Source organism: Caretta caretta, chromosome 3 (genome assembly GCF_965140235.1).
Source record: "Caretta caretta isolate rCarCar2 chromosome 3, rCarCar1.hap1, whole genome shotgun sequence".
Classification (NCBI taxonomy): domain Eukaryota; kingdom Metazoa; phylum Chordata; order Testudines; family Cheloniidae; genus Caretta; species Caretta caretta.
The window spans coordinates 137,033,700-137,059,762 of record NC_134208.1 but is presented as its reverse complement, the minus strand read 5'-3'; the positions used below and the strand labels follow the sequence as shown (position 1 = coordinate 137,059,762).

Sequence of the window (26,063 nt, the reverse complement as noted above, 5' to 3'; positions counted from 1 at the left end):
CATTGAGCCATGCAACATGCAACAAGGCAGTACATAACACAGCGTAAAAATGGCAAAGTAAACCAAGTGATGGCCATGCTAGTATTTGTCAACGGTCTCCTTACCAAACAGTGAAATCCTATGCCTGACAAGAACTCCAAGTTTGCAGAACAGGCTGAAGACAAAAGAAAAATAAAGAGAAGAAGGGGAAAAAAGAAAAAAAAAAGGGAGAAGAAAGAAAAATAACAGCTGATATATGAGCAGGAAAAAGCAACATGATGTCACGCAGAAATTCTCTGAGCAGAATGTGGGACTGAGAGTACTAAAGAAAGAGATTTAAAGTGCATATCCTTAACGAACACGGTTAAATAAGCACATATTCTAATTAAAGAAACAAAAAACTGAAAGCAAAGCTAAGTAATATAAAAGCGTTCTATATGAAAAACCACAAGGAAATAATCATTGAAGTGTTACAAACTAAAATGCAGTCAGTGGGCTATTCAAAATATCTTTGAAAATTTGCAGGGGAAATGTAAGGAAATCAGATTAATAGAAATGTCTGATGGTAAATGTTTAATTAGTCCAATTTGGATCTCATCATATTTAATAGATTAAATAATTAAAATGAAGTCTTGTCCATTAAAACATTTAACTTAAATGATTTAAGATTAGAACTAAATAAACAATAGTTTAAGTGGTTAAATCAAACAAAATATGGATATGACCACTGGTTTTGTTTAACATGTTTAAATTAATTTTAGCACTGATGAATGGTGCCCAGTTGAGAGCAATGGGTAATAAAGTTTTATGTTTATTCATAGAAAAGGGAACAGCAGTGCAAGCTTCCCCACACTGCCCCCCAACCATTGACTCAACCTTCATCTCCATCTCCACAGAGAGAGTAGTTCACTCTTCTTGGCCCAGTTCAATCCTTTGCATCTTTTAGGAGAACATCACTCCGGGTGTATGTTGGTGTCTACTGTGGTGTCATTTTCTGTGGCAAGGACCTTAGTCCATTAGAAACTGTATTAAGAATATCATCTCATTTTACTTTGGCCACCAGCATCCTGGGCCTAATTCCAACCACTGATGTCAAAGTGAAAGACACTATATGTCCCATTATCCAGCCCCTGACCCATCTAGTCCACTATGAATAGTTTTTCAAAAGTATCTTATCATATATAATTCGTTTTGATTTAAACAGTAACACATTAAATAGAGGTCAATCTATTCCTCCTGCCAGTGTATGAGCACAACACTCATCGACTTGAGTAGAAGCTGTGCTCACATAGTTGAGGCTGGAATTGAGCTCATGAAGCATGTCTAGCATGCCTAGTGTGACCCAGCTGGCAACAAAGCCAAGGGCCTGATACTTGGGCTCATATGCAGAATCGATCCTACAAAATTGCAGTACTAAGAGGGGCTGTCTTGCTAAGTAGGCTGGTCTTAACAGAGCAGACATTAAATCAAAGTCAATGCCATCAGACTCTGGTCACTAATAAGGTAGAAGTTAATAATTCCATGGTACTTTATATAAAATGCTGGGGATAACCTCAGTGTCTTGGCCCACATTCACTCAATTAACACATCAAGATTTAATGTCCAAGGCCATGTGTGTTTGCTGAGCACTAAGTGGTTGTTGGATTTGCCTACACAATTACTACATTGCCATTATCAATTCAAAACTCATCTACTTTACTACCAAAAAGAAAACGTAGGTTTTGTTGGGTATTTCAAAAGACAAACTGTCTTTCCGTCCTGGGAAAAACCTACATGAAGCCAGGGTCCAAAGGAAACTGAAAACAATTAAGAAATAAAAAACAGCTTTGGTGAATCTCATACCCCTTCCTAAGTTCAATACTGAAATTAAACCTTCCCTCTTGAGTTTTACCTTGCCTTTCTCAAGGCCCCTGAAATCTTTGAACAGCTAGTAGGATGGTTCATGGCAGAGGACTGTAAGATGGAGTTCCTATAGCCCTCGAACATTCATCATCAAGAATTAATTTTGCAGGCTAGTAATAGATGGTTGGTCAGATGTGTTACGGTGTCTTTTAAATTCCTTGAAGGACTCCAGACAAAGCAATGTTAGAAACAAGATGTCAGAATAAATGGGCCATTAGTTTGCTCTAATATGCCAACTATTATGAGTCATGTTCAATAAGGCTACCAGAGAATAGCCCTCATGTAAACACGTCAGCCCTCCGTATCTGGGTCACCTACTGGGGTGTGTGTGCTGATCTGCAGAGAACATCAGTCTGTGAAAGCCCTACCTAGTGAACTTTGGCTCAAACTGTAGCAGCTCATGCTTGCAGCTCTGGAGAGCCCCAGTCCGTTCTCCGGCATCAGCCAAGATGGTGGCTAAATATGCTGACTGATTCCTGCTGACTCATTGTGACTGGTGTGGCTTTTTTAACTCCACCCTTAGTTTAGAGCAGCAGTCCCCAAACTTTTGAGGGTCACACCCACCCTCACCCCGTCCACACCCTGGGGTGGGGGGCAGTGGACAGAGGTAAGGGGACTGCAGCCAGGTGCAGTTCCACTCCCAGCTCACCCCAGCCTTGGCCTCGGCCCCAGCCCTGGGCCAGGAACTGAGCCGCAGCTAGTGGCTGAGGTTGAGAGCTAGTGAGGTGATGGGAGCAGAGCCACACTGAGTCTGGAGATGGGGTCAGGCACAGGGCTGGGAGCCAGGGACACAGGTGGGGGCGGGACCAGAGCAGAGCTGGGAGGGGCTAGTGGCGCTACCTCCCTGCCCCCTGTAGGGGCTGGCATGGGCCTGCCACATCCCCCTGATAGTGCGCCCCACACTTTGGGGACCTCTGGTTTAGAGGAGGTGGAAGTGACAATTTAGCAGGAGTTTACATAAGACAAACAGGTATCTGGAGGTAAAGCCTAAGAAGAGACAAGCTTCGGGAGAAGGGTTGGGCTGAGACTTATGTTGTGTTACTATTATTAAGAAAGTCCCAGAAAAGATGTGAGTCAAATTATACACAGAACATCTTGACTCTTCTCAGAGCAGGGTGAGAATATGTTCTCACAATCTGCCATGGTTAAATTTTGTTCTTGAAAGTATTTGTGAAATTTTGCATGAACAGCAATTTTTGCACAGTCTTAGTACTTGTCTGTACTGTACATGAGTAAATTTAGATTCCTGTCCACCTGAATAACAACCACTGCTTTTTAAAAGTAGTATTGGATTCAGAGTCTGAAACACACACAGACTTTTGTGTGTGTGAATTCTCCCTTCTAACATCAATGAATCATCTTAATACAAGAAAGAAAATGAAAAACATTAGATCACTTGTGTTTCCATAAGGCTACTTTACCTCCCCTAACTAAGCTAAAACCTGCCTACACATCAACTGTTGTTCTTTATTTATTTGTACCTTGTCACCATTTCTTTCTCCTTGTTAGAGGCATGTCCCCCGCTGCTCAGAGGCCTGCTTGCTGCAGATAGGAAATACAGCCGATGATTTTTGAAATACTGATCAATTAAAGGGAGCACAACCTGAAATACATCAGAGAAAAACAGGCACGGTCAACTCAGGGCTTCTTGTGCTCTAGTTCATAATATTCATTTCACATCACAGTTTCATGGCAAGAGGGATTTCTTAACATGTAACATTTTTTTTTCTCTTTAAATTCTGTTTATCCTTAAATTCCCCTTCTTTTTAAACAAGTATTTAGGATGTCAACCAAAAACATGAACTAAAGTGAATTTCTACTTTCCTCCTGGATTTTTAGGAGGGATATGAAGGGGGAAAGGTTATTTATTTATATTTCTAATAAAATATATCTATAATTACTCCAGATGCCTTTGACATAGCTTAAAAAAAATCTAATCAAAACAGCAGCCAGCCTGAGAGCAGCTCCCTGCAAAACTCAGTCTCCAGCAAAACTAACTGTTCTCCCCAACGAACATCTTTTCCCATCATTCCCCCTTCTCCTGCAAAAACCTCCCATGCCACCAAATGGAGTTTAACCCATAAACAGAGCCTACTGTTCAGTGCCTATGGCTGATCCATCACCAGGCATGGATTCAAAAAAATAAAAATAAAAAATTCCAAATCTTATTTCATTTGAGAATAATTTTGAAAGGAAAAAGCAACATGAGTTCCCCAGTGGATGAAATTGCAGATGGTGATATATTTTGTGACAGCACTTTATAGTACAAAGACTATAATTTACTGCTAGGGAATCAGGGTCAGAGAATGTTGCAACACCTGTCTGCTTATTCATTAATGGATTGAAAAGGCACCTTGAATATGCACACACCAGGCAAGCTTATGAGTGCCAAAGGTGTAAGCAGAATTTCCTAATGTACAAAAGATAAATCCTTTTTGGCACAACCAGACGTCAAGATAGTTTTAAAACAAGGAAAGAAAGCAGGAAGGTGACATTGGGAAATATCTAGTTGTATTTTCTCCAAGTATAGCTCACATTAACTGTCTAAAGATTATATAATAGAGACACAGTCTACCCTCCTTCATAACTGGGCGAAACCAGTACAGGGAGAACGTGGGGAGCTTATGAATACCTAGCATGATATGCTGTATACTGTAAAGAAAGAAGATAAAGGGAATTTAAGGAGAAAAATGTAATTTTTTTCATAGATATATTTCATGTGATAGTCTGCTCAAGCTGTGTAGCTTTTCATCTGTCAACAATATAACAATAAAATTCAATACACATTTAATGTAGACCAATGCAAATATAACAAGAACAAACATGCTTCTTAACAAGCAGTTTCTGCACTGAAAAGGGATAAGCAAAGATATACTCTACTTTGGCAAAGAACTTGATTTCTTGCTCATAAGGGAACTGTTCTCCTTTGCCTCTGCTGCCACCATCTGTGAGTAGGAAGAGTTTAAGATGCATACTAAATAAATAAAATTACATGCTATTCTATACTTTAAATATGCACACTTCAGAGGAAGTAATTTGCTTCTCTTCTTTAGGGCTAGGTTTTAATATGCTTCAGATAATATATATTAGTTACATATGTATTTTAAGACTGCTTCATCCGATATAAGATACATTATAAAAGGGGGGTAAAAATCAGGAGCCAAAACCTCTGGTGGTGTATATCAGTGTAGCACCCTGGAAGCCAGTGGAGCTATGTCTAGTCAAGAATCTGGCTCAATGTTCTTATTTTTGAAAAAGCTGGTAATGTCCTATAAAGACCTTGCTAACATATATAAATAAAGCTAAAAGTAACAAAAAAAGAAATCAGAGTAGCTTTTAATTTACTTCATTTGATACAAAAAAAGCCCATCCAGAATTTGGGGCCCCTACTTGATGTAGCCAACTTTTTCCCCATTATAAAAGCCTGTCTTGGGAGCCACTTCATGACTTTTTCTGTGGAAAGGCTGTGTCTAGGACAAGAGTAGCAGGAAAGGAAATTTGACTCTGTGTTTCAATCACAGATCTAGCACTCAGTTCTCGTGGCCTGCTGTTGTGGTTCTCTTGTTCAGTAGCAGTGCTCAGTATGATGCATACTGAGTGTAAGCACAGAAAAAAAACATAAGAAATAAAAGAATAAAGGAGAGAAAAATCTCTCTCTCTCAAATCACATAACTGAATTCCACAGAAAGAATTAAAGTTAGATTAGGGAAGCTCAATACCTCAAAAGAGTAATTATATATATGAACTACAAAGATTATGATTAAACCAGCTTTCCCCCATAATTTACAAAACTATTGGATTTTGATTGCATGGTTAAGAATTTTCTGTCTAAAGAATGCAATTAATTAAGAAGTACTCACTGGAGAGTAAACTTACTTCACTTGCCACACTACAATGAAACTCAGATACCATTTGATAAACACATCTGTTGCAATCTGCAAAATCCTGATAAGCAATTAGTGTTAGACACATGTCCAAGTGAAGCAAAAAACCTGTAACTTTTTCCACCCCATTTGTTTTGCGAAGAGGAAGGGAAATAAATCATTCTTTTTTTCAAGGAGTTTGAAACATTTACCGTGATCAAATGAGCAACAACTGTTCATTGCACAGAATAAAACACATGCTGTTTTAGACGGCTCTGAGCAGGTAAGAGTCTTCCTCACTTTAACAGTCCAGAAGGTTGAAAAAATTTAACCGGGGCTTTGATATTGTCCAACCAGTGTGGCAAATTACATGCACCAGGAGTAAAACCTGTGATAATGTAAGAAGTTATATGAACGAACTGCATCCTTTTTTAAAGTTTATTAGTGTGCTCTTTCACGCATATTCAGGGTTGGAATGCATCTTATAGGATCTGTCCTGTATAGGGAGCATTGAAGAGCTTCACTGTCCCAGTGGAAGCACAATTCCTCCCAGACCTTATCTAATTAGGCATTTTTCATCTGATTCCCCCAAACAGTGTGGTGTAGATAAGCTGAGAGAAGAAATTATGGGAGCACTAGTGTAGACAAGGTACTTGGGGCCCTCTGGTATTTTACACCACTGTGTCCTCCAGGCAGCGGCGTATTAACGCCTAGGCCAACAAGGCCTAGGCCTAGGGCGGCAAATTTGCAGGGGCGGCAAATTTATAATAGCAGCCAGAGGCTGCTTCCCCCGGTGCCGGTTCGCGCCCTCCGCCCCCAGCCCCGCCCCAACTCCACCCCTTCTCCGCCCTCATTCCCCACCCCCTCCCTGTCCCTAATGGTCCCCTTCCCCAAATCCCCGCCCTGGCCCTGCCTCCTCTCCTGAGTGCGCCACGTTCCCCCCTTCCCCCCTCCTTCGCGAAGCTGTTTCGCGCACAAGCACTGGCAGGGAGCGGGGAGAAGCAGGACCTGGGGGCGAGCTCAGGGGAAGAGGCAGAGGCGGAATCGGAGCGGAAGTGAGCTGGGGGGGGCAGCAATTATTTCTGGGCCTAGGGGCGGCAAAATCATTAATCCGCCACTGCCTCCAGGACTACTTTGACCATGGTTAAGACAACACAGCAGTTAAAATTAGGGTGACCAGATAGCAACTGTGAAAAAATGGGACATGGGGTGGGGGGTAATAGGCGCCTATATAAGAAAAAGTCCCAAAAAACGGGACTGTCCCTATAAAAACGGGACATCTGGTCACCCTAGTTAAAATGCTAGCAGTTACTACCCCGATGGATGTGTGCTAGTGTATGTCAATGATAGGAAATTTGAAGAAAAATGCTCATGCAAAGAGGGTGGATGACTGGGCACTAACCTGGGACATGGGAGACCTGGGTTCAATTCTCTACTCTGCCACAGACTTCCTGGGTGACCTTGGGCAAATCATTTAATCTCTCCGTTCCCCATCTGTAAAATGGGGTCTACCTACCGGCATGTTGTGAAAATAATGCTAAAGACAGTGAAGGACTCATCTACGATGGTAATGGGGGCCACTGAAGTGCCTAATCTAGATAGGTAGATAGCCCTAGAGCTCCTGTGAGCAAGGGGAGTGCAGAGTGGATGCACTACAAGAGGATACAACATGTGCTTTCCTGAATAGACGTCCCAAAACCAGGGGAACTTGTTCCACCCTCCCACTCTACAGACTTGTGCAGAAACCTCTATCTAGGATCAAATTCACCCAGTTAACTAAATGGGTAAAGTGAAATCAATGGGAAATCAGCAGACTGATCTGTTTCTAAGGGCTATATAGCCCCACAGTTCAGACTGCGGGGGGCCTGAATTGCAGTGTGCACTAGCCTGCGGCACTGTAACTCCTCTGTGTGGACTCTATGGGCACAGACTAAAAGGTACCAAGTTTGCATTAACTTAGTGCTGTTTAAATAGGACTACATTACCATGAACTAGGTTTGTGCCTACATTGTCCACACAGGGGAGTTACTACACAGCACACTAGTGTTCACTGCAGTTCACACTCCTATAGCCCAAATTGTGTGTAGACAAAGCCTAAATCTCAATGCCAGACTACCAATCATAAATTAAATTTCCTTCTCTCTACTTGTCTACTCATGGAAATGTATTCCTTAGAGGTGCATCTCTAATCTGTCACTATTTATGCACTGTGCATCTTTCACTTACATTGTGCAAAAACTGGCATGAATTCTTTTTCTACTTAAATGATGTCAAATCTTTATTCTCCTGTTGGCATAACTCCATCTTGCTGGAAAGGCATGCTGAGGTGAGCTCACTTTTTATGACATTTCTGGGGTTATGCATGCAGGGCTGAACATTCAAGCCTTGTGTTCAGCCTCAGAAAATGCTTGGGGTGGGATGAGGGGGAGAAAGGACATTCCTTTCATATGCTCATGGACGTTTCAGAAGCCATTGTGCACATGTTCCACTGCCAGTAGGATTTACATGGCAGCGCAGGTGCCTGGTTTGATTTGCTCCTTTAAAAGCAGATGATAGTGAACCTTGACCGACTTGGAATAAATCGGGGTTAGAGAGTCACAGTGTTTTGTGAATTAAGGAGAAGGGAGTTTACATTGAATGGAAATTGGAAGTTCTTCATCCCAGCTGGCCAGCCCTCCCTCCCTCTCACCAATAGTTGATTCCCTCTAGTCAAGTCCGAGAACTCTCTACTGGTGTGTTTAATGAGGGCCTGATGTCTCCTCCCTCTCCCATTGCCTCCCAAATGAATCTTCCCTGGGTTCTATAACTGCTAAATAGGGCCGATACACCTCCCTAATCTCCAAGGTAATTATGGAAAGGAGAGAAATTGGCCAAACTCGGCCAGGTATGGCATATGGCTCTGTAAAGCAAGCAAAGCCCTGAAGAAATAGTGCAATACTGTAGCTAGCAAATCCTCAGAGGTTCCCTCACAGTCAACACTAGGAAGTGAAGCCCCATTATGTCCTTTGTGGTTACTAGAGAAATCTTGAATTGGAACACTAACACCATGTGGAAACTGAATCTAGCCACGAGTGTGGTGGCTTACTTGTTTAATGGAATACATTGGCATAAGCACAAGGAATCTGAACTTCCATGAGCTACACTAGTTGCCTGTGGGGTTTTGAGTAGAGTGTAAAATATTGATTTTCATGTATAAAACTGTAAATAACTCAGGAATGTGGTTCACAACCTTTTCTATACTGGGCCTTTCCCCACTCCCCAGAGCCTCCCCCTCACCTAGCTGGGATTCCTCTCACGTTTAGCAAGATGGAAGGTGCAGGGGAGTCATGACCTCCTGACATCTGGCTGTGACCCCCAGCTTGGCTTTGGACTTATCGACCACAGACACCACTTCTCTTCCCTTGCCTTACTCCACAGATGAGAACAGCAGAGCCACTTGAACCAAAGTCTCATTGGTGTAGATGAGAGGTGGATGCTGGTTCTCTGTGAGAAACCCATAGCTTTGGAGTTCACTCCTCCCTACATGCTCTTGGTATAGCCTGAATTGGACGGCCTGCAGGGCACGTGAAAGAGCTCATTTTTTCTAAGCTTTTGAAAAAGGGGGGGGGGGATTGTGAGGGAGGAGAACTGATGAGGAGAGAGGCAGGTTTCATTTTTATTTTGCCTGGTTTGCTGATTGGGGGATTTTATGATTTAGAAGTGATGTTGAATTATGGTGGAGTTGATATTTGTATTTATATTTTATGGAAAGGACGTCTATATTTATTTATTTATTTAAAAGTATAAACTAGGGGGTAATTAGCTCTGAAGCTTAGTGTAGCACCATCAGAGAGGAAGGTTTACTTCTACTGTTACCCTCTGAGAACTAGGAGTGGACAGGCTATTTCCTCATCTGCAAACATGATACTGCCGAGGTTTTTTTTGAGGGAGTGGCCAGCTGGTGTCCCAGGAAGATGGGGTCACCAGGTTCAGTAGGCAACTGGAGTCATACAGAATTGTAAGTAAGATGTTCCAGAATATGATGGAAGGTTCCAGAGAATAAGAAAATTATAGGTTTGAATTCATCGATCTGAAGGGGTTGGTTTGTGGCCACCTGCTGCACACAAATATGCAGAATATAGATTATCACCACAGAGCAAAAATTGCAGTTTTTTCACTGCTTTATACGCAGAGTCAGGAGACATAGTTTGTATTCCTCACTTCAGCTCTAGCTCTCTGAGACTCTGGATAATGATATATTCATTAATGTTATATTACTACTGTTGATAGTAATATTACAAATCTTAAAGATGATATGATTCAAAGGATTTAAGTTATCATATGGGTAGGCTGAAAGCCTTTTGTCTCAAACCTATACCTCAGGAGTGACTAGATGAAGTCTGAAAGGGCTACCCCACAGATAAGATGTTAAATCAGTCTACTATGCTAAGTTCTATTATAGCCATTGTACTGACACCTTCCAAAAAACATAATTAATGTCCTTCAGAAAAAGACCATACACTCTAAGAAAAGGATATTTTTGGAAACTATACATTTGTTTTTAATTTTTTCAATGCAAATTTCATCAGTTAAAATATTTAGTAAAAACATAAGTAGGTACTATACCAAACTCCAGAATGTACTGATGGGCTTCATCCACGTATCTTATCAGCTGCTGAAGGAAACTGTAAGCGAATCGTTTCTCAATGGAAGGTGTGTCTAACTCCAGGTCCTTTAATCCTCTGAAATAAGAAATAAATAATTTCTCACACACTGAAGGATGACTCAATGCAGTCTTAATTCACTAAATAGCCCAAAGCTACCTACTCTGGTACTTCTCAACTGTCTGTTAGGATAAGAAACATTTCTTATTTGGAGCCAAATTTTCTTCTGTCACACAAATTTGTCTTCTTTATACCTTTACTTATACTTTAGCCAGTTACACAAAAATACAGATTCCTCAAATAAGGCTTATGGAAAAACGGTTTTGCTGAAGATATTGCTCCCACATTTTAAGCTTCTTTCTCAGTTATGTGTTACTGTCTTACATTGTTTCCTAAGCTTTGACCCCTCCAAGATGAGTAATTTTGAAGCTACCAAAATATTCATATTCACAGAAAAAAAATTCAGTAATAACAGTGCATCGAAACTCAAGTTTTATTTAATCTTTCTCATTGAATTTTTGCCAAAATGGCACTAAATTTTTGTCAGCAGTTCACTCTTTTAAGTTAAACTCATAGGCTAAAATGTCCATAACTGGATGTCTGAGGTTAGACACCCACACACACATTTATATCTTGGATGGTTTAGACACAACAAATCCTGCATGTACGCAGAGAGTTAGACTAGATGACTCTTGTGGTATCTTCTAACCCTATGATTCAGATAGCTAAATAACACCCTTAATTTTCAGAGGGAGTTAAGTGAATAGGACATCTGAGGATCAGGGCCCCTTACTGAATTGTGATTCCCAATCTGGGGCACCCAATTTTGAATTGTTTTACCTTTGACAATCCTATACAGTATACGACTACTTCCCAATGATTGTTAACTACAATATAGCAGTAAATTTAATCTAAAGTACCATATATTCAACTACAATGTAGTTTGAATTTTAAATGCCTCTCCCCATCTCAATGGAGAGAAGTTTGGTTGGATCAGCAGGAAATGGCTAACTCCTAGAAAGGAAAAGAGAGAGCTCATGCCGACATACTGGAGCTAAGCTTCTTCATGCCTCAAAATGCATGTAGGAATGTGCCTCAAGGAGGGTGAGAGATTTTTCTGCCTCTCATCCAGGGGAGATGAGGGGAGGTGACTGGCTCTCTCAGCCAACCCCACCTCTATGTAAAGCCTTCTTGGGCCTCCAGAGACTGCTATTTCTGCAGAACAAACAGCAGCTGAGCAAAATGGAGCAATGTCTGGAATGACAAACTGCAGGAGAGCTCACAGATGTAGCAGCTAGGGACAATTCTGACTTCCACATGCCCCCGGGAGAAGAAGAGGCAGGACACCCCACTCCACGAGTTAGGGACTGGGCAGCAGCAGTGGCAGCTGGAGCAGAGGCCAGCCCTGAGGCAAGAGGTAGAAGATCAGCAGCAGCAGCTGGGGATGAGTGGAGACAACCTGGCAGAAGCAGGAGGTCAATTCACAGGCTACCTCTAAGCCACAGAGGGATCTAGCCAGGCTTTCCTAGAGGGAAATAGAGTCCTGGCCAGCTGAGGTGGGCAGAAACGATTCCTTGGTACTGGGGCAGGGAGGAAATTGTAGGCTTGAGGCCTGTTTCCCCTCACCCTCTGGATAAGACAGTCTCTCAGCATCCCCAGGGCAGTGGAAGGGGCTGGGAGTCCTCCCCTAAGTGTGGGATATAGAGTAGAAAGCAGGAGATGGAGCAGGGGAACCCAATGGAGCTGAGAGTACTCAGATACAGGGGAGCTTTCTGAGGAGCACTGAATAACTGACGTAGAATACCTCCCAGAATTCCCCAGTATACAGGGATTAGAATTCGGCCTGGGCTCTGTAAGCTAGGTTGGGAAAAGTTTCTGTTTCCCCACCCTGCCCTTACCATGTACTCATGTAAGGGCCAAGCAGATTTGTTCCCTCATTATCTTAAAAAAAACGCTTAAGCTTAACACTCCTTTAGATCCTTTTATATTAAACAAGATATTAAGGAGGGTTAATTATCTGCTGTGAAGCAAATTCTGTATTGGATGTGAATTTACCTGGAGACAACATATCCATTGATCTGTAGAAACTTGAAAATATCCTGTGCTTTCTCTCGGTCTTTGGCTTTTTCTTTGGCTGTCAGCGTGTCATAGGGAACCAGCAGAGGATGGTTGCCTCCTCCTACTACAAAATGTCAAGAAAATGACAAAGTAGTTAGAAAACATGTGGTTAGATGGCACGTCCTTGTTTGTAACAAGCCTGTGACAACATGCAGTGCTTTGTAGGTCACTCTAACAACTAGTAAAATACATGATAGGTTCCTCTTTACTCTAAAGTACCAATAATTTACTTTTTTGTTTCACTAAGCACATTGTTTTCCCACACGGAGTATCTGAATATACATCTGAAGTATATTTATAGACCTGACTACATACATATTTGTAACTTAGTCAAATGTTCCCAAGACCTGCAAACCTCATGGTAGAAAGAAGCATCAACATCCTTGATAAAAAAAAATTCTAGTAGGGAAAAAGCACTTAAAAAGTTACAATTATGACTTCTCATTATGCCAGTGATTACGCTTCACAGCACATCACCACTCCCTCACTGCTAAAACTTGTGTCTGGTTAGATTTTACATTTTTGCTTTTTTCTCCTCTTTCCAAAGAAAATGTCCAACATGATCAGCTGTAGTTATCTTTAAGAGCTCACTATAGTATAATTAGTATATAAATAGTATAATTCAAAAACACTGCTGCTAAATACTGTGTGTCATTGGCTAGTCATACTGAAGTCACTGGCAGAAACTTCCAGGGGGACCAAAATTTGCCCCTTTGAGAAGCAGAGTTCTTTGCTTTTTATAAATACAGTGGTAATAACAAAGGGCTCACATTTTTAGCAAAATAAAAGTGTATCGAGATAAATATCAAATTGTGATGTGGATCTATTTTATAGTAATACAAAAGTCAATACTACATGGAAAAATGTGCAAAGCATGATATTCAGGGATAATTCAGACAACTGCTCACTCTGACCAGCTTTTTGTGGTGGAGAGAGAAAAAAAGATAATTAAGGAAATAAAATTTAAAATTTTCCAGAAAAATATGGCTTTATAATTTCTCACTGGTTGCACATACAGTCAGTTTTTCATGAGTATAAATCCATAAGATAATTATTACAACTACCAGTGTGCATATTTACATAAAAACATTATCTTTGAGTTTTTCTTTGGACTTAAGAATTCATTGGCTCTCAGTCCTTATTTCTCACCCAAAGTCACTATTCTTTAACAGCCCACAATTAATTACTGCGGAAATTACTATGACGTCACAAAAAATGATAACTTCAGGTAAGTATTTTGCTACCACAGCAAGTCTCTAATGAAAATATAACAGCAAGGAAGCAAATCCAATTCAGAAAACACTACACATAAGAAGAGATGTTTTCAAAAAGGAGATTCTTTAGAATTTTTCAGGAGGTCTGAGTAAGGTCTTTAAAATGCATGAAAAATGAAATCCTGGCAGACAAATCTATGTTTTCTCCATTAAAACAAATGGGTGCAGATACTAAATTAATGTCAGGAATTTCTGGTTTTCGTGTCATGTTTCACACATGCTGCTGAGTTCTCACTGCTATTCCTTTAGACAGACATGAAAAACACATACAAAATAAATAGACATCCAAATCCAATGTAAATCATAAGAAAGCAAAACAACCGAGTTTTTCATTAGTAAGAAAAGCTTGTGCATTTGAGGGAGATGTGCATACGTGAAAAATGTTTAATAAAATATAAAACTGTATTTTCTGACGAAAAAGTGTCAACATACATTATACAGCTGACTGCATGAATATCAATTATAGATATTGGGTGAAATCCTGGCAGCACTGCAGTCAATGGCAAAACTCCCATTGACTTCAACAGAGCAGGGTTCAACCTTTATATCTAAGGCCCCAATCTTGTAAACCCTTAGCCACGTGAGTGGTTCTTATTCATATGAGTATCTCCAGAGAAGCAAATGGGACACCTCATGTGAGTAATGGTTACTCATATTTATAGGAGTTTCATTTACATGTTGCTATTTTTACTTTCTTACCATTTACAGAGTCAAATTTCTAAAATGGAAGTTTTGTAATTTATTATTAGTTTCTTAATTGTTTGTAGATTTCATACAAACTTTTTACTTAAGTTTCACATTTAAAATGCTTATTTATACTAAAAAAACCAAGCTTCATTACCACCCTTATTGCAAAAACAACTCAAACACGAAATTAATAAGAAAATATACCATACCAAATTTACATCCAGCACTATCTTTCTATATATTGAACTGCCACAAGTCAGGAAAAATGAAATTCTTTGACCAAGTTCCATCAAGGTTTCCAGTTTGAAGTCAATGGCACTTGTGCTTCTAAGTCACTTAGGTGTTTTTGAAAAGCTCACCCTTAGGTACCTAAATATAAGCTTAGAAGCCTAATTTTAGACTCCTGGGGGCAGATCCTCACCAAGTATAAACCGTACTGTACCATGTACTGAAGCACAGGATCTTTCCTTTATTTTTGAAAATTTTGAACTGTGTATAAAAAAGTTCACAAAAACTTAACATGCTGAAAGTATTGATGACTTTTCACAAGTTATCAATTTTGTTTAGAAGTGGCCAAGATTTTGTGTCACTAAGACAAAAACTTTTGATGAAAATACAGTTTTGGCCCCTGTTGCTGCAACACTTATGAACATGCTTAAAGTTTGGCAACATATGCAGCTGCACTGTAGTGAGTGGGACTACTCATGTGAGTAAAGTTTTGTACTAGCCTAAGTGGTTGCAGTGTCAGCGCCTTCACTTTCAACATTTTTGTTTCCTATATCAGTTTTATAATATTCAAGGTAGGGAAATTTTCAAAAATTTCCAGCATTTATGATTTAGTTGACTATGAATTTATATCTACAATTGCAATAGCACACATTTGAATTAGGTTTATAAAGTCTCTATCTAATTTAAATTATTTTTCCAATCAATGATTTAAATTGCTCTACCTTGAATGAGATGCTACATATTCTGTATGCAATGCATGGAGAATCTCACTGGATAAAATGCTCTACAAAATTAACATTTTAAAGCCTCCCAGGAAAACCAGAAAACTACAGCTTTCTGGAATCATGCATTTTCCCTCTGTGAAATAGCAACCCACATAAATATGCCCACACATCAAAAAGACTCATATTTCATAATTAAAGACAGTGAAAAGATCCACATGTACAAGGCGAGAACTCTATAAAGAATATTATTGTACTGAATGTACCTGACCATTAGGTGACAGCAGAGGATCATAATTTGAAAGATCTTTCTGCAAAAAGATCTTAAAAAAAACATACAAGATAATATAACCCTATGTATATACATGACCTGTATCAGACAGCTAAATTATTAGTCTGCCATTTTCATCTGTGGGAAAACAGATATATTCACTATATCACAAAATGGCAAATATATTGGAAAATTGTAACCATTTTTCACCTGCCAAACCAATCCACACTTCTTACCAAGTAGCACATACCCTCTCTATCATTCATCATAACTCCCTGCAAGGTTTTCAATAAAAACACACCCCTCTTTATGCTGCCTTCCTTGCCTGTAAATCCCCTTAGTTAATGAGTGCACAGCAGCAACACCTCTGCCTTTTCAGGTGTCAAATACACCTCCCCGTTCCAAATGTCTAATCATCCTGCAACATTCTTCAAAAGTCCAAATCCCCTCCCCGCAAACTGGCTATTTAGGTTAGATAAATTTTATTTTAAAAAAATCACAAAGAAACTGAAATGAGGGGAAACATAATGTAAGATATGGAAATTCATTCTCTTATTTATCCAACACAAGGTCACCCAGATAAGGCCTTACTGCTCAGTAATACTAAGGCTTCATTTACACATTCACTGACAACGGTTTCAAAATTCTGCCTTCAGTCATACCCATGCAACTCCATTTGAGTCCGTAGGATTGCATATGATTAACACAGTGCAGTCAGCCAATATCTATAGAGCTCTAGTTTAAATACGTGAATAGTGGTGTCAAGCCATCATTAAAACACTAGCTACCACTGTACCGTAAATAGAAACTGAGATAAAAAGGAAAAAAAACAATTTCCATATTAGCTCTTTGCCTTGACATCTTTTGATGAGAAAAAAAACCTAAATTCCAGTCAGTGAAATGTACAATGCCATCACTATTTTTTTCCATGTAGCAATTAAACAATTATAACATCTACAGAATAAAATGTTAGCATTAAGGCGCAAAAAATAAAATAAATAAAAACCTTAACTTTCTTTAACACGGAAGAAAACATAACAGGTAACAACTATCATGTATAGTAATATTTACCATCTGGACCAGAAGAGATTAGACAGAGTACACTATTTTCCTTGTAAAGCCAAGGAACTAATCTAGGTTTAATCATGTTTGTCAATTTAATCTGTAATGAATATAATTCTTGATTAATACATTGCTGGATAACTTGGCAATATGTAGAATAGTATGAATGAAGTCTAATTCCTGTGACCAAGAGTCTGGTATCACAAGGGAAATAAAATAAATAAAAGAAACCAAATGCAACACAACCATCAAGATGTTTACAAGTCTTAGTTAAACAAGCTCTTGCCCTCTCTTTTTCCTTATTGAATTAGTCTAATTCTCTGGGTATGGATGTCTCATTCTGTATTTCCATGAAGTGTCTAACACGTTTCTGGATGTTCAAAAATAATAATGATCATGATAATAAAGTAATTTGAAAATTTTGAACAATTGTTCTGTCTCGATGTCTGATTTTTCAGGTCAAGTTTAAATAAATGGTTTAATTTCTTTTTTAATTTGACCTTTTTTAATACTGCATCATAAACACATAACCTAAGTTGAGTCACTTTGAACTTAAAACACCTCAAAAACCCCCCCAAAAACAAACAAGCAAAAAACCAGAGATGATTACCTTTTGCTTCCAGTTCCATTTTCTTTTTCTTTGCCCATATGTTATGGTAGTTTTCAGCCATCATCTCAGCCATTGCCTTAAGAAATTGGAGAAGTTAATGATTAATGTTATAAATCTCAAAGAAAGGTAATTTTACAGTTTATATTTAATATCAAGATCTTGCAATGGCATTGTAATGTAGGTAATATATAAAATTACATTTAAATGTTCACTCGCAAACTATCATTTTTATTGATAAGTCAAGCTGACAAATCTGGAACTCAACAGCTAAACCCAATACAGTTATTTATTCTACACTGAACTTCTCCCTCAACCTTGCACAAAAGCCAAAGAAACCAGTTTTGTATGAAATACTACATCAGGCGGGGGAATGGAATCCATCCCCAAGCTGCAAGTAGGCACAGAGAAGCTCTCTCCCTATGTTCCTGCTGCTCCAGTACTTAGTCTGTAGTGTGTCAGCAATGACTGTGCACCCCTTACATGGGTGTTTGTATTCACTGGATCCAGGTAATTGTGGATCTGCTGCCACAATCACAATTTCACTTCTCATTCCTTTAGGGGACTGGAGAGCTCCCATATGGGCTGTACCCTTAGATGCTCCTGTATCCCTGGGGTGAGGCAAATTTGTCCTTCTTGTTTTAATGTTCATCTCATCACAGTTTTAGTATGTCTTGATTAATGTTGTAATACATGTTTAGGTTCCACATTTCTCACCAGTAGAGGGAGCTATAATGAGGCTGTCTGGGCAGGCTCGGCAAGTGACCTACAAGCCATGTGTATAACTTGAGAGAGATGGGGTGGGGTTAAGTGCTTCTGTGTGTTGAGAGGTGACAGACTTTGAACAGAGAGGAAGTTTTGTCTGCAGGCATCTAGTACGCCTTGCCCAGCTTACTTACTTTAATGGTTGTATTGTAGCTTAGGAGCATTCATTTGGATTCTATTGTGGTTTTCAGTAAATAGTTAAAACCTACCCAGGTCTCTCAAACTTAACTGAATTGCTCTAGGGGAAAGAGCAGTTTGTAACATTCCTTTTGGGCTATGATATGTAGACCTGGTGCACAGTTCCTATTGCCTTCAATGCAATGTTTCGTTGCCCAGAATATATGAAAACCAGTCCACTCATTTAGGGGACTATCTATGGATTTAGATGCAAATTTTGGCCATAACTTGTCTGCATACTAAGACAATCTCTAGGAAAAGATGGGTATAGTAGAGCACCTTCATAGGACAAAACACATTATTTATATATATTTAATTTAACAATTCCAAAAATCCAAACACCCACTTTTTACTACTGTCAAAGCAGTTGCCTTTCCAAAAGCTACCAACTTAAGTCAAAGTTGGAGTATGTAGGCTAAGCTCTTACTTAAGATACATTAAAACCTCAAGTTACACCAAAATGAATCACACCTCATATTTCCCCTTATCTCTCACAAATGCATTGCTCATGCGCTTGAAAATTACAAGAGAAATTGTAACCTGACATAATGATGCAAATGAAATTTTAGTTAAATTTGTTTAGTTCTGGTGATGTTATTGATTGCGGAACAAAAGTAGGCTTCTAACCGAAAGCTAGCTTCAAACATAACTGGTGAAACCAGTTACTCTCGATCATAAGGACCGTCAGTATTGACTTCTAACTCACTGGAGGGCTGTAAACAAAGGGAAATTATCAGTGACAAACGGCAGATAGTGTGATGTAAAATCATGAGTATGGGATTGGTATTCACAAAGTCCTGAATTCTAAATTCAGGTCTAGTTCTAATGCCAGTTATTTGCAGTTTGGCCATGGGCAAATCACTTAGCTCCTCTGCTTTAAGTTTCCCAATCTGTAATACTGTGATAAATGCTTATCCACATCCCAGCAGTATTGTGAGGGTTAACTAATGCTTGTATGGCTTTTTGAATATGTGAAGTCCTGTATAAGTGATAAGCATAGTTATAATAATGGAGTAAGTCCCCAGTGGAATGCTGCAGGAACTAGTGTGACTCAATTTTATTCACCATCTTTAGTAAGTATTTGGAAGTTTAATGGCTTACTAGTTAAAATATAGCAAGGATACTTAATTGGGAGAAATTGCAAACGCCAGGGAAAGATACACAGAAATCTACAGTGGTTAGAAACAGAGACTGGAAACAACAAAATAATATTTAACCTGAGAAAATTCAGCCTGAGACTTTGGGGAAAAATAAGCTAAAACACAAATATTCGAAGTGACAAAGATATTGAACTTGGAAAGCAGAAATGCCAAGAGACAGCTAGGATTGGTAGTAGACCTGAAACTAGATCTATTAGAACTCTGCAGTACAATAGTTTATCCACTAAGTGATATTTTAGGATTGCATATGCAAAAAAACCAAAAAACAAAAAAACAGAGAGACCAGGTAATAGTGCCACTCCATACAACTCTGTATAATGCATTCAGTTCTGGCATCTCAATGCCAGAAATACACAGGAAACTCAGAGAATAGTAATAAACATCATGAATAAGCCAAAGGGATATAACTAAACTACAAACGAAAACCTAATTATGTGTAGACTGACCACATAACAGCCAAAGGAGAAATGATAATCATCTACAAGTGCTGTGCATCTGACCTGTGTTCAGTAAACTCCAGAGCAGGAGAGAAAATGCTTAGAGGAGTCACAGGGGATATTAATTAGAAGTAATGGCATGTAATTAAAGGGGAAAATCAGAAAAAATGAAATAGCAACAAATCATATATTTTAATACCCATAAATACTCCACTGTCAATACTTGTTATGAAACTTACATAAATTTCTGCATCCCCCGTTGTATCAAAGATACATAGGAGGTTTAAGTTAGGCACAGAGAAAGAGGGATGCTGAGATTGTGGATGTGCTAAGTACCACCACTTCTCTTTTCCATTTCTACAGTGTTTCAAAACTTTCATTTTGTTATTAGAATTGCTGGGCAAAGAGCCTTGAATTTCATTTCACAATGGAAAAAACTAGAGCACCTTGTTCTTGGTACCTGACTTCAAGTAATCAACCTGGTGACTAATCTGGATATGACACTTGCAGGAAGTTATTTCTAAGGGAACTGTGTGTGGTGGCCATCCTGATTTATCAGATGATAAACAATATTGACTTGGTAGTTCTTAATAGTAGTGGAAGCATTGGTATAGGTCTGTAAATCAACCACAGCTGATAATATTTCTGGAAAAAATAAATACTTTTAAAACACCATTGTCCATTTATTTATCACTTCAAAAGTTATTTTATTTTTACTGGCTCCTGATTATAAATCTGCTGAAAGATTAAAATTTAAAATCATGCCCCAGTTAATTTCTCTTTTTCCTTCTTCATAAATACAAGATGGTTTTTCATAAGGCTGACTCATGACCTGGCATTTATTTATTTTAGAAAGAAGAGTAGGCGAGGCATTTATTTTGAAAAACATCATACCATGAACTTTGCTAATAGCTACACATAAAAATTAAAGACTGATCCTGCAAGCCTTTGTGTGCGGAACTCCCATTAAAATCATCAGATTCTCTGCACACAAGGGCTTCCAGGGTCAATTGTCCCCTATATAAAACGTTAGTTTTTCAGTGCCTTAACAGTGCCTTTTGAACTGACTAAAACTACAGGACGCTGAACTTTTGTTTTACATAAATCCACAAAAGAAAATTTAAGTAAAAAAAAAATACAAAAGCACTAACTACAATAAGACTTACATGCAGATCTCTGGAGAGGGTAACATTGCTCATGTCGATAGCTCGAGGGGTGTAACCATGGGCAGCATCTACAGACACCTGAATGACAGATGTGCAAAAAAGCAATGAAGTATTACAAATACTAGGTCCTAATAGATTCATGTCACCTAGATATTTGAGGCAATCGAACAGCTAAAGAAAAAACAAACTTGAGGTAGAAAGGAGCACTTACATATCCATTGGCGGAAAAACAGAGAGCATTACATTAGAGTTACATGAGTTTTCTTTTTTTGCCTAACAGCAATAATACTAAAAATGGAACAGATTAACTGGAACCACGGGTAGATTTAAGAACGCAGATTAGTCAGATAACTGGCAATGTCTGCATTGTAACTATTTCCAGAGAAAGGTCACAATCAGGCAAAAATCTCTCCCCTTTGTCATAGGATGTCCTGGAGGACATCTTCAGAATACAACGGCTGGCGCAGGAGGTGTGACTAGGATGTCCTATGTCTTGGCAATCCCTGGCAACCATATAAGCTCCTCTGAGCCTCCACTAGTCAGTGTAAATTACAGCAGCCTTTAGGGTATGCTAATATACCCCAAGAACTAGCCTGGCACTCAGTGGCCAGTATTGAGGGGGGAGACAAAAGGACACATTTATATCACAACCCTTCACGGAAGCTGTGCCAAGCACTTACAAAGCTGACAAGGAGCCTAGCCTGCATGTAGAAATTGGTATTGGAGCTATATTGAATTGAAGCTATATTGTCTTTTCTACAACCTTTTGTATTGACAAAATACTGAATCCATAGTAACATTTCATAATGACAAAGCCTAATGCTTAAGCAGTGTGTTTAAACAGAACTGAGTTCTCTCTGATTACCCAAGCATGACTTTAGAAATGGACTTCAAAATCTGGATGAATTCAACAATGTGTCGAAAGGCCATGATATTTTCTCTCAGACTTGTATTCTAGGACAGCATTTTTGATTCTGAAAAGACCAATACTTCCATGTAAAATTAGGGCAATGTGAGTGTAAAATGCTACCACATTTCTTGTGGTGATGTAAATGACTATCCATAGGGTAGGGCAACACAGAGCAAGGCTCCTACTTTCTGCCACGTGCTTTTCTATTTCATCAGGCAAAATTAATACATCAAAGAAAGGCAGAAGTATGAAAATAGTTTGTATTTTACTAATATATCCAAGTCAATGTCATCTAGCAGTGTTGCAGGCCACATGTCTTTTTTTAAGTGAGAGTAAAACTGAGATCATCAATACTGGTCTTTCTTTTAAAATTATTTTTAATTTTAGTTTTGGCTGTCCCCGAGACTCTTCTGTGGCACATTTAGAGGATGCCTCCTCCCACATTCCCTACATCATCAGAAAGAAGGAGCACCTGGGACATACTGACAGCTTAAAGACAAAAGATTGCTTCTTAAAATGGCAGCTTCAGCAGCCTAAGATGCCCCTGAAAATATTTTGGCAGCATGGGGAACTAGGGAAAATACCTCTTCTGTCACAAGAGGCAGACAGTTTCATGGGGGGAAATCAATCGTCTGGCTATGCAGACTCCCTCATCAGGCCCTACGCTACCAGCACTCCCAGCTTTCTTTGAGACACCACTGACTTCCTGAGGAAACTACAATCCATCGGTGATCATAGAATCATAGAATCATAGAATATCAGGGTTGGAAGGGACCCCAGAAGGTCATCTAGTCCAACCCCCTGCTCAAAGCAGGACCAATTCCCAGTTAAATCATCCCTTCCTGAAAACACCATCCTGGCCACTATGGATGTAGAAGCCCTCTACCCCAACATTCCACACAAAGATGGACTACAAGCCGTCAGAAACAGAATCCCCGATAATGTCACGGCAAACCTGGTGGCTGAACTTTGTGACTTTGTCCTCACCCATAACTATTTCACATTTGGGGACAATGTATACCTTCAAATCAGTGACACTGCTATGGGTACCCGCATGGCCCCACAGTATGCTAATATTTTTATGGCTGACTTAGAACAACGCTTCCTCAGCCCTCGTCCCCTAATGCCCCTACTCGCGCTACATTGATGACATCTTCATCATCTGGACCCATGGAAAAGAAGCCCTTGAGGAATTCCACCATGGTTTCAACAATTTCCATCCCAACATCAACCTCAGCCTGGACCAGTCCACACAAGAGATCTACTTCCTGGACACTACGGTGCTAATAAGCGATGGTCACATAAACACCACCCTATACCAGAAACCTACTGACCTCTATTCCTACCTACATGCCTCCAGCTTTCACCCTGACCACACCACACGATCCATCGTCTACAGCCAAGCTCTACGATACAACCGCATTTGCTCCAACCCCTCAGACAGAGACAAACACCTACAAGATCTCTATCAAGCATTCTTACAACTACAATACCCACCTGCGGAAGTGAAGAAACAAATTGACAGAGCCAGAAGAGTACCCAGAAGTCACCTACTACAGGACAGGCCCAACAAAGATAATAACAGAACGCCACTAGCCATCACCTTCAGCCCCCAACTAAAACCTCTCCAACGCATCATCAAGGATCTACAACCTATCCTGAAGGATGACCCATCACTCTCACAAATCTTGGGAGACAGGCCAGTCCTTGCCTACAGATAGCCCCCCAACCTGAAGCAAATACTCACCAGCAACCACATACCACACAACAAAAACACTAACCCAGGAACCTATCCTTGCAACAAAGCCCATTGCCAACTGTGTCCACATATCTATTCAGGGGACACCATCATAGGGCCTAATCACATCAGCCACACTATCAGGGGCTCGTTCACCTGCACATCTACCAATGTGATATATGCCATCATGTGCCAGCAATGCCCCTCTGCCATGTATATTGGTCAAACTGGACAGTCTCTACGTAAAAGAATAAATGGACACAAAGCAGATGTCAAGAATTATAACATTCATAAACCAGTCGGACAACACTTCAATCTCTCTGGTCACTCGATTTCAGACCTAAAGGTTGCAATATTACAACAAAAACACTTCAAAAACAGACTCCAACGAGAGACTGCTGAATTGGAATTAATTTGCAAACTGGATACAATTAACTTAGGCTTAAATAGAGACTGGGAGTGGATGTGTCATTACACAAAGTAAAACTATTTCCCCATGTTTATTTCCCCCACCCCCCACTGCTCCTTGGATGTTCCTGTTAACTGCTGGAAATGGCCCACCTTGATTATCACTACAAAAGGTTTTCTCCCCCCCGCTCTCCTGCTGGTAATAGCTCATCTTAAGTGATCACTCTCCTTACAGTGTGTATGATAACACCCATTTTTTCATGGTCTGTGTGTATATAAATCTCCTCACTGTATTTTCCACTGAATGCATCCAATGAAGTGAGCTGTAGCTCACGAAAGCTTATGCTCAAATAAATTGGTTAGTCTCTAAGGTGCCACTAGTACTCCTTTTTTTTTGCAAAGCTAAAGTGCTGTCACAACGTACATAGAATAAAAAATTAATGTATATTTCAGATTTGTTTACAGTTGCAGTCAATTTAGTTGTTACTTGTACCACTGAGAGATAACAATATTTCCAGAAAGAGGCATGATTTTTAAATTTACAAATTCTATTTAAAGTTTAACCCACTGGTACAACAAAACAAAGTTACAGCTTAAGTTTGCCACTTGTGTGGATAACTTGAAGGACAAAAGGAAGCTGGTTAACTGAGGCAGGTTCCCTCATTTGACCATGACCATTTATCTATTCTCTTTTCCTTCCCATAATCTACATACTGTTATTTGACAATGGCATTATTACCACTAGGCAGATTTCCCCATATTCCTCACTGATTTTTAAAAGATGTGCTTTATGAAGTGTGACAAAGTTCCTGCTCTACCTTGGTGGGTCTTGCGCTTATTGGCGGATTTGCTCGCCTTGGAGCTTCACGGCAGCCCTCAGCTTGGCCGTTTTTCTGAACCCACAGTCCAGGTCGACTCGTCCTCTGTCTGACCAGGAGTTGGGAGGATTTGGGGGGAACCCGGGCCCGCCCTCTACTCCGGGTTCCAGCCCAGGGCCCTGTGGAATGCAGCTGTCTAGAGTGCCTCCTGGAACAGCTGTGCGACAGCTACAACTCCCTGGGCTACTTCCCCATGGCCTCCTCCCAACACCTTCTTTATCCTCACCATGGGACCTTCCTCCTGGTGTCTGATAATGCTTGTACACCTCAGTCCTCCAACAGTCCGTGTTCTCACCCTCAGCTCCTAGTGCCTCTTGCTCCCAGCTCCTCACACGCACACCACAAACTGAAGTGAGCTCCTTTTTAAAACCCAGGTGCCCTGATTAGCCTGCCTTAATTGATTCTAGCAGCTTCTTGATTGGCTGCAGGTGTTCTAATCAGCCTGTCTTAATTGTCTCCAGAAGGTTCCTGATTGTTCTGGAACCTTCCCTGCTACCTTACTCAGGGAAAAGGGACCTACTTAGCCTGGGGCTAATATATCTGCCTTCTAGTACTCTCCTATAGCCATCTGTCCCGACCCTGTCACAGAAGTTAGATAACTTTGCCTCATGGCAGCACTGGCTCAGATTTTCAAACATGAGAGTTAAAAAAAAAGACAGCCATTTATGTGATTGGGTCTAAAATATCATCAGTCTTCATAATGACACATCTTCTGAAAATATTTATATGTATGTACTGGAGAGTCAATGGACCCCTTTGAAAAATGCCTCCTGTTTATCCTTAAGAATACCTTTCAGGGCAGTGTACTTAGAATTATGCACACAACTCCTATGAACAACGGAATGTAAACATATTCCTTCATTTCTCTCTGATACAAAATAATATTTTCCTAATTACAACAGTTCAAACAGCGCTGTACATAAAAATGGCCACATTGGGTCAGACCAATAATCAATCTAGCCCAGTATCTTCTGACAGTGGACAGTGCCAGATACTTCAGAGGGAATGAACAGAACAAGGCAATTATAGAGTGACCCATCCAGTCGCAGCTTCTAGCAGTCAGAGGAC

The 26,063-nt window shown here is 39.8% G+C and overlaps 1 protein-coding gene across 19 annotated transcripts in view; it reads right to left on the bottom strand.

Moving 5' to 3' along the window:
- Window positions 1-26,063, bottom strand: part of RYR2 (ryanodine receptor 2) — a 719,935-nt gene that overhangs the window by 192,897 nt on the left and 500,975 nt on the right. For all 19 annotated transcript variants that reach the window (XM_075126918.1, XM_075126917.1, XM_075126921.1 and 16 more), the window contains 7 exons: window positions 21,062-21,139; window positions 17,360-17,435; window positions 12,443-12,569; window positions 10,350-10,465; window positions 4,762-4,826; window positions 3,363-3,484; window positions 105-154 (listed from right to left, as the gene is read on the bottom strand). In XM_075126918.1, the coding sequence (XP_074983019.1) occupies window positions 105-154; window positions 3,363-3,484; window positions 4,762-4,826; window positions 10,350-10,465; window positions 12,443-12,569; window positions 17,360-17,435; window positions 21,062-21,139 (634 nt within the window). The remainder of the gene's footprint in view (window positions 1-104; window positions 155-3,362; window positions 3,485-4,761; window positions 4,827-10,349; window positions 10,466-12,442; window positions 12,570-17,359; window positions 17,436-21,061; window positions 21,140-26,063) is intronic.